Source organism: Colossoma macropomum, unplaced genomic scaffold (assembly GCF_904425465.1).
Source record: "Colossoma macropomum unplaced genomic scaffold, Colossoma_macropomum, whole genome shotgun sequence".
NCBI classification, from domain to species: Eukaryota; Metazoa; Chordata; class Actinopteri; order Characiformes; family Serrasalmidae; genus Colossoma; species Colossoma macropomum.
The window spans coordinates 1,098,454-1,106,744 of record NW_023496020.1 but is presented as its reverse complement, the minus strand read 5'-3'; the positions used below and the strand labels follow the sequence as shown (position 1 = coordinate 1,106,744).

The 8,291-nt window shown below is 39.2% G+C and overlaps 1 protein-coding gene across 2 annotated transcripts; it reads left to right on the top strand.

The window, feature by feature from the left end:
• Positions 1–1,027: 1,027 nt before the first annotated feature.
• Positions 1,028–7,230, top strand: dut (deoxyuridine triphosphatase). 2 transcript variants are annotated; one of them, XM_036564585.1, is made up of 7 exons: positions 1,028–1,283; positions 2,298–2,457; positions 2,987–3,078; positions 3,178–3,222; positions 5,006–5,080; positions 5,182–5,252; positions 6,940–7,230. In XM_036564585.1, the coding sequence occupies exons 2-7, from the start codon at positions 2,303–2,305 to the stop codon at positions 6,994–6,996; spliced, it is 495 nt and encodes a 164-aa protein (XP_036420478.1). In that variant the 5' UTR covers positions 1,028–1,283; positions 2,298–2,302; the 3' UTR covers positions 6,997–7,230. The 2 variants fall into 2 exon arrangements, with proteins under 2 accessions (XP_036420478.1, XP_036420476.1); XM_036564583.1 differs by having other exon boundaries at positions 1,028–1,363.
• Positions 7,231–8,291: the final 1,061 nt, after the last annotated feature.

Here is an 8,291-nt window from a genome sequence, read left to right as displayed (position 1 = left end):
CGTCCGCTTATAAAAGTGGCTGCGAAGTGGCCGCGATGTGGCTGCTCAATGGCATCCGCTAATAAAAGTGGCCGTGAAGTGGCTGCGATGTGGCTGCTCAATGGCGTCCGCTAATAAAAGTGGCCGCGAAGTGGACACGATGTGGCTGCTCAATGGCGTCCGCTAATAAAAGTGGCCGCGAAGTGGCCACAATGTGGATGATCAATGGCATCCGCTTCTAAAAGTGGCCGCGAAGTGGACACGATGTGGCTGCTCAATGGCGGCTGCTAATAAAAGTGCCGGCCGCTATAAAACACAGAGATCCAACTCCTACTGTGATATCACCATAAAAATGTGATAACCACAGCATAACACTTGGTTTAAGCACTGTTAGCACTAGCATGCTGCTTGTTATGGAGATATTGTGCTGTGTGTTGGGGACACACACCATAAATATCTATAGGCCAGAATCTGTCGGCTATTTGAGCAAATGAACAGTAGTTTTCCTTCGCTAAGTACGCAGCGCTAGCTTTGTTGTAAATATGGTCAAGTTTAAAGGAGAGTCAGACGTCCAGAAAAAAAAAAACAACTCTCAGATACATCACATATCTAAAATGTGAATATCTGGTGATCACATTAATTATGTTTTATTCACAAATCTTATCAAAGCTAATTTACTTATTCATTTATGTTGCTTATTATCATTATATATATATATATAATATATATATATATATATATATATATATATATATATATAATGATAATAAGCAACATAAATGAATAAGTAAATTAGCTATATATATATATAACTGAGCTCAGTTAATAACCACACGCTGCACTGCTATTAATGTTTGTACTGTGTTTGCAAGTAAACATACACTGAAAAAGATGATTAGACTCATTATGGGCTCATTAATGCATGTATGTTTGTAGGAACAGATTGAACGTGTTTGAAATAAAATGAAATGTCTGCCATTTTGTGTAAAAGAAAAAAAAATGCTGAGTGTAATGATGTAGTGACCAGTAAGGGGGCAGCAGCGACCCCGAGAGCTAAAAGCTCAAGAAGAAGAGCAGCTAAACAGGACAAGACCTTAGAAGCTACTAACTGACAGGCCCTTTAAACCCAGTCTGGACTGTGTAGTTTGATCAAGCTGCTGCTGCTGGATCTGAGCTAGAGGATACAGTCATGTAGCTGCGGGCGTGATGTGATGGACTGACCGCTACAGATCAACCCAGGGAGAGAAGAAGGACATGAACTTACGTCTAAAGCCTGGAAACAGAATGTTTGCTGTGTATTCACGGTACTGCTCCTCACTGATGACTTCTTTAAACAGGAGAAAACCTTATCGCTTAAGGAGAGCACGTTCTTCACACACAGACGGTACCTGACCCGAACTTCATTATCTGCGTTGCTGTTTGTTGATCTGCAGCTGAGCAGCACAATTAGGTGGCATGCTTTGTTATTATAGGAGTATGACTGACTCTAGCTGCTGAACTGTTAGTGTCGTTTTGTTTTATTATTATTATTATTATTATTATTATTATTATGTACCACGACAAAAACTGGCCACTTATGAAGGGTTGCAGACGTCTTAATTCTGGCGTTAGTAATTTTATTATTCACTAGTCAGCTACCAAACAGACAAAACAGTGATCAGGTTTTACATTTTTCATGCTAAATGCAACATTTCTGCACACAGTCAATCCGGGATTAGATGTAGGTTACGTTGCGTAAAACTGTTGTCTATTTATGTCTGCTTCTCGCTATGCATCATGGGCGCCTTCTCAGCTCTAATTGCGTTGAAATGTCTCACAACCAAAAAAGGGTGCATGCTGTTACTTACATCGCTCACTGCATTTTTTTTTTTACTTTCGTAAACTGTCACAATAAATCGGTAAAAGTGTTAAACACAATTTTTTCATTCAGTGTAAATTGTTGTTGTTGCAGAAGGCGGTTTGCCTCACGGTGTAAGAATCAGGGAAAGGTGCGGGGTTGCCCCTCTGCAGAAAATCCGCAGTGCAGGGGAGACGTTAGGCGTTTTTGTCGCTCTATTTTTACATTTTTATGTTTTCGCTTTCAGATTATATTTTGGCGCGAAATACGTTAACACGTGCTTAAGAAGACCCAATCACAAGTGAGAGGAGGCGAGACTTCTTTGGCGCGAGAAAATAAGCGTTTTGCCCGCGAAAATCACGAAAGCGCTTGGGGAGAAGCCACGGGTGTTTTGCCGCTTTCACTTTTTATTTGTTATTTTAATGCTTTTGTCGTAGATATAATATTTTAAGCTCTAAATACGCCCCCTGCACGCCTACAGAGAAGATGCCGTGCTCAGATGTGACTGAAGCCGCTGCTGTGTCTCCTGCCAAGAGGAGCAGGACTGAAAATGGTTTTGTGCTAAAATTCGCTAAACTCACAGAAAACGCAACAACACCGACCAGAGGCTCCAGCAAAGCGGCGGGATACGACCTGTACAGGTAGGACTGAAACACAGTGGATACACTGAGGTGAACATTTTTACAGCTGGAGGGTTAAATTGGGAGTTTCTGTATAACTGAGTTTTAGACGTTTAGAGTGATTCAGAGCGGTTTGGTGTGAAATGGTTCAGATTTCTTTACAGTGGTGGTGATGGGAATGTAGACATTTTATTTACTGTCCAAAACCACCAGTGAGCGTGTCTTCTGAGCTTTGTGTGGAACGTTGATGATGCGCAAATAGTGGAAAATCTGAAATAATACGTTTTCTTTGGGGACTATTTTGCCCCCGCGTGTATCCCTCCAACATGAATGGAGTTCAAGGCAAAAATATTCTCAAAACTATCGTGAAACAATGTCTCAGTCATCAGGCCGTGTATTCATAAACATTTAATGTAGTTAGCTAAGTTAATAACTTTGAGGGAGCTTTTAGAGGTGGACGTCTGGTTTCTATCACCTATTTTAACCATTTAATTATGTTGAAAAAGTTCTCCTTCAATGCTTTATCTGATCTGTGTGTCTGTGTGTTCAGTGCTTATGACTACTCCATAGGGCCGATGGATAAGGCCATAGTGAAGACTGATATTCAGATAGCTGTTCCGTCGGGCTGCTACGGCAGAGTAGGTGAGTTAATGAAGCTTTTATCCGCGTCTTACTGCACTCATGACTCGAGCTGTGCATGTCAGTTACATATTTTAATATCTGCAATCTTTTGTTTCCAAGCTCCTCGTTCCGGTCTGGCAGCAAAACACTTCATTGATGTTGGCGGTAAGTTCAGCTTTGAAAGAACAGAGACCCAAACTGAACAACCAAATAAGTATTAATATAGCGAGGCCACGAGTTAAATACGCTTGTTTAAAATAATGAGGTCACAGGTTAAATATGCATTTAATATAATGAGGCCACAAGTTAAATATGCATATATGAATTTAATATAGCGAGGCTACCAGGCTCTACTGTTTTCGCTGCCTTGTGCCCCCCGGAGTCCTTCAAAATAAGAGTACTGGACCAACTAAGCACATGGTGCCTAACTATGCTAAACCAAAAGCAAGAACAGCTTTTTTACAAGTTAATACCACCCTGGGTGTCTGACGCCAAAGTATTTAATAACTAAACAAAATATAAAATGAAACAAGAATATGTATTTGATCTTGTGTGCCAAATTAAAATATACATAACCAAATAAATAGTGTTTATTGAAAATGCTGTAATGACTTCAGTGCACAAAAATGTGCTCTGTTCTGATGTTAGTACTTGTTAGTATTTCTACAAAATAAAAAGAAATGAAAAGTAAATGGTGCTTTTGTAATTTTATATTTTGCTGTTTGTTTAGAGGGGTTTGTTAGATTTCCATTTACACATCCCAAAAAGTGTCTGCACCTGCATTAAAATCAGCCAGATACACTTTATTGAAACAGTTATTTATCGCATCTCATCCTCATCAGACAGCTTTAGCGAGCTTAGCCTTTTATGTCAATGTCGGTTAGACCAGTTTTCAGATGAGTGAAAGAACTGGTTTCGCCAGATAATTACATGCAGCTCACTGAAGGGCGGGAAACAATCTGTAGCACCTCGATGGGTTGACTTTTTAAGGTGACAGTCAGCGTGCACCAATCTGTTAAAGAGCGCCCTCTCTTTCATTTAGGGAAGTTAATCTCAGAGTTCAGCCTTTGTGCTGTTTTGTGCTCTGTGGTTGATTTTTGCATACTGATATGACTTCAATCATTACTTCAATGAAAGTAAAGTTGCAGTGAGATACTGCCTCTGGATCACCTTTTAAAAAATTTGAAAGGTTCAAGAGTTCTTTAGTGAAGACAGTGGTTCTAAATAGAACCATCAGCACTCAAAGAACCTCTTGCTTGGTTAGTGTTCTTTGCACCATGAAAGAGTTCTTCAGACTGATGGAGAATGTGCATACCTGTGCCATAGACAACTCCTATATAGAATCTTTTCAGAAAGAGTTCTGTACGTAGCCCAAAAGGGTTCTTTTTATTGTTACAAGCTTGGCACCATGACAATATAGCACCCAAAAGCGTTCTTCTATAGACCAGTTTTCTAAAACAGGGGTGCCCAGTCCTGGTCCTGGAGAACTACCATGCTGCAGAGTTTAGCTCCAACCCTAATGAACACTGATTCAGGTAATAAAGGCCTTCAGGGGCATCTGACCATATGAGCCGGGTGTGTTGGATTTGAGCTCCCAGGACCAGGATTGAGCACCCCTGTTAGAAAAGGTTCTATATAAAACTATCTATCACACATTCATCAATCTGAAGAACCTTTTCATGATGCTAAGCATCCTTAATCATGCATTGGGTTCTGTGAATGTTCATGGTTCTATATGGAACCATTTTCTTTACTAGAGGACCCTTGAACCATCTTTGAATGTAGATACAAAGTATTTTAAGTATTTTATAAAATCCTTTAATTCACGGGGGAGGCATAGATGTGGAGTGTTGCCTGTCACCTATAATTCCTAAATAATCTGCTTGTGTTTGCCTGAAGCTTCAGCGCTGTGAGTTAGCTGACTGTCAGTCTTGCCTTCTCTGTTCAGCTGGTGTTGTGGACGAGGACTACAGAGGAAACGTCGGTGTAGTGCTGTTTAACTTTGGCAAGGAGACGTTTGAAGGTAAGCTGCTGCTGTTTGTGAACAAGAAATAATTAGAAGTAGGTTAAATAAGGATTTGGGCATAAGTAATGTTCTCTGCTGTTTTTTCTTTTTCTCTGCAGTGAAAAAAGGAGACAGAGTGGCTCAGCTGGTCTGTGAGAGGATCTGTTACCCTGACCTGGTGGAGTTGGAGGTAAGTGCCAGCAAGGCTGGGCCTGCAGTACATGATGTTAACCCCAATATGCCCCGTGCAACAAATTTGTCTGAAGCGATTTTCCAGGGAGCTCAATTGGAAGCAGCTGACAGTGCGGATCATCTGTAGTGTGAGAGGAGATACAAGTGAATCTTTAGCCCTCTGATCGAGCTCTGGAGTGATCAGAGCCTCTCTGATAAATATCAAACATATTTGATTATACGACTCGAAACGTCCACCAGTCCTGCATTTGAGAGAAGGTCATAGAAGAACTCGGTGAGTGATTCAAATAGCCAATCAGAGCTAGAAGAGCAGAGAGAAAGGAGAAGAGATGAGCATGAACAGCAGAGCTGCATGTAAAATACGGGCAGATGAGGGCTGAAATGTTTGTGTGGGATCCAGGTGTCAGGTCACTCTACAGTTTAAGCTCAGCTGCCAGTTTGTAGTAAAATATTTCTCCAGGTCTCATCAGCATTTCTCATCTCATATTCGTCCAGTTATTCCAGTTTTCGCTTTTGCTGTGCATAAAAGCCCAAACAGGTCCAGTGAGTGCTGGTCTGTGTCGTGTTTGATCTGAGGAGATCTGGGAGTTGGAGTTCTTATTTGTAGCTGAAATTATGTGTTCTCCCTCTTTGCCTTGTGGTCTAGTGTGAGCGCCCTCATGACAAAAAGACAGGAAGTTCTGTGGCGAACTGTTAGGTGTGCGATGCTCTCCATTTTAGAAAGATGTTAAGATTAAATGAAATTTGCATTACAATGTACTTGTGTTAAGTTCACTTTGCAGTACATATTAAGTAACTCTATACTTTGTTCAAAGAATCTAGGATGTAAGAATGTATGAGAGAATAAGCCATTACAGTAAGTGTTTAGCTTAATGCTAATAAGAATGAAAATTCTCAGACTTGCTGACAAATTGGCGCCATTTTCTACAACATGAATTTAGTGAACTTCACACACATTGCTGTTTTTTCACAAGGAGGTATGTAAGAAAACTATCTTGTTACGAAAACGTGTGTTTTTATTTATTTATATATATATATATATATATATATATAATTATAATTTCAGACATATGCCTTTCACGACCTAACAATGGAAGTTTAACTTGGGAAAACATTGCTTCTCTGCAGCATCGTGCTCAAAGGCTGAACTACAGCAACCCTTAAGGCAAACTGCTATAAAAAAAAAAACACTAGAGGTCGCTCTTGGGTAACAGACAGCTCAATGCCAGTACCACTAGGATGGTCCTCCAGCCCTGTTTAAAGAGCATGAGCCCTCAGTGGTGCTGATATCCACAAATGTGTTTTCATAGCTACTGTTGCAAGTTTGGATAATTTAGATTAACCTAATGAAAAACTGTAGAACAGACTTGGTTTATATCACACTATCTGCATTTAGAGCAGGTTGTTTTGATTTTCACCTGTGTTCTGTTGCTAGCTGTGAAAGATTTTGTGGCTGGAGGTTGGAGAGGCCAATAACCAGTTTTGCTGTAATGTTTTTTGTGAAATCCTGTGGTGTTTCAGCTGTACAGTAATGTGGAGTTAAATGGGAGAAAACTGCTTTTTGGGTCACTGAAGCTGCTAAAGGAATATTGCTTAAACATTTACGTGATCAATTTTCATCTTTTTCATTTAGATCTGCTGTTCAGTATGAAATGTTTTAAGTTGGTGTCTGGTTTGTTTTTCAGACTCTGGATGAGACTGAGAGAGGATCTGGAGGATTCGGCTCTACGGGAAGAAACTAAAGCTTCTTGTGTTTTTAGAAGTTTTGTTTACTTATTAAAATAAAGTTCCTTTTAATAGAAATTGTTGAGCCTTCATTGTGAATCAGATTGAGTTCCCCCAGCAGGTGGTGCTCTCTGCTCATTTTCTGTTTGCCACTTCAACTCTGAGTGGAAGCTGTTTGAAATGGAATAATATTTGAACACTTCAGGAATTTTTTGTTCATGTAGATCTTATTAAACATGGTATTTCATAAATGCTTTCTCTTCCTCTTACTCCTGTCCACCCCCACCTGCAAAATTTAATGGTTAATATGTAAACAGGAGTGTTTTAATGTGAAATGCTCCGGTCTAGAGAAAGTTACAGAGGCAAATGAATGGTCATTAGCTTAGCTGAGGTTTAGAGTTTAACCAGAGTTCAAACCTGAGTTATGTGGGTTCTTAAACTCTGCATTGCTGAGTCCCTGAAATCTGCAGTTTAAATCAGACCTGCTGTTAAATTAAACCCAATTAGTCATTTTAAAATCACACATCCTCCACTAGATGGTGCTGTACATCGGTTTTAATGAGGGCTGCCTTAAACCTGCTAAAGGCATGTTTTTCTGAGGTTTAAGGTGAGATTATTGTAATTTTGGGTGCATTTTCAGCATGAATATTTTAATATTCTATACCTAGGTTTGTACACCTTCCATCATGTTTTATGGATTTTGTAGCATGTTCAAAGTAAATGCTATATTGCTTAAACACATTGATGTGCCATATTCTACTATTAAAGATGGTTCTTTAGTAAAGGGAATAGAACCATTTCAGGCTTAAATGGTTTTATATAGTGCCAAAAAGGGTTTCTGTATTGTAATAATGTGAAGCTTGTAACAGGAACACTTTTTGGTGCTACATAGAACCATTGCAGTCTTGATAACTTCAGAATATAATACATATACAACATATTGACTGAAAAAAATATATATATGCAATCAGTATATCCAATTCAATATATGTGCGTGCGTGTGTGTGTATATATATATATATACGCATTTAATACATTTATTTTTATATATATATATAAATATACAACACTGACGTGTGGAAACTTTAAAATAGTAAAATGTCTTTATTATACAGTGTCTTATTTGGGCTGACTCGTGCTTGTTGTGACAGAGCAATCGGGTTTAATGCGCAGCTGTGTTAGACCCCTGAAGTTATCAGTTTATTTTTATTACTGTTATGAATTCACTGCCTGATGTCCGAGACATTGTTTTATGATAGGTTAAGAACTTAAACTCATTCATGGTGGAGGGATACATAATATGCAGGGTGAG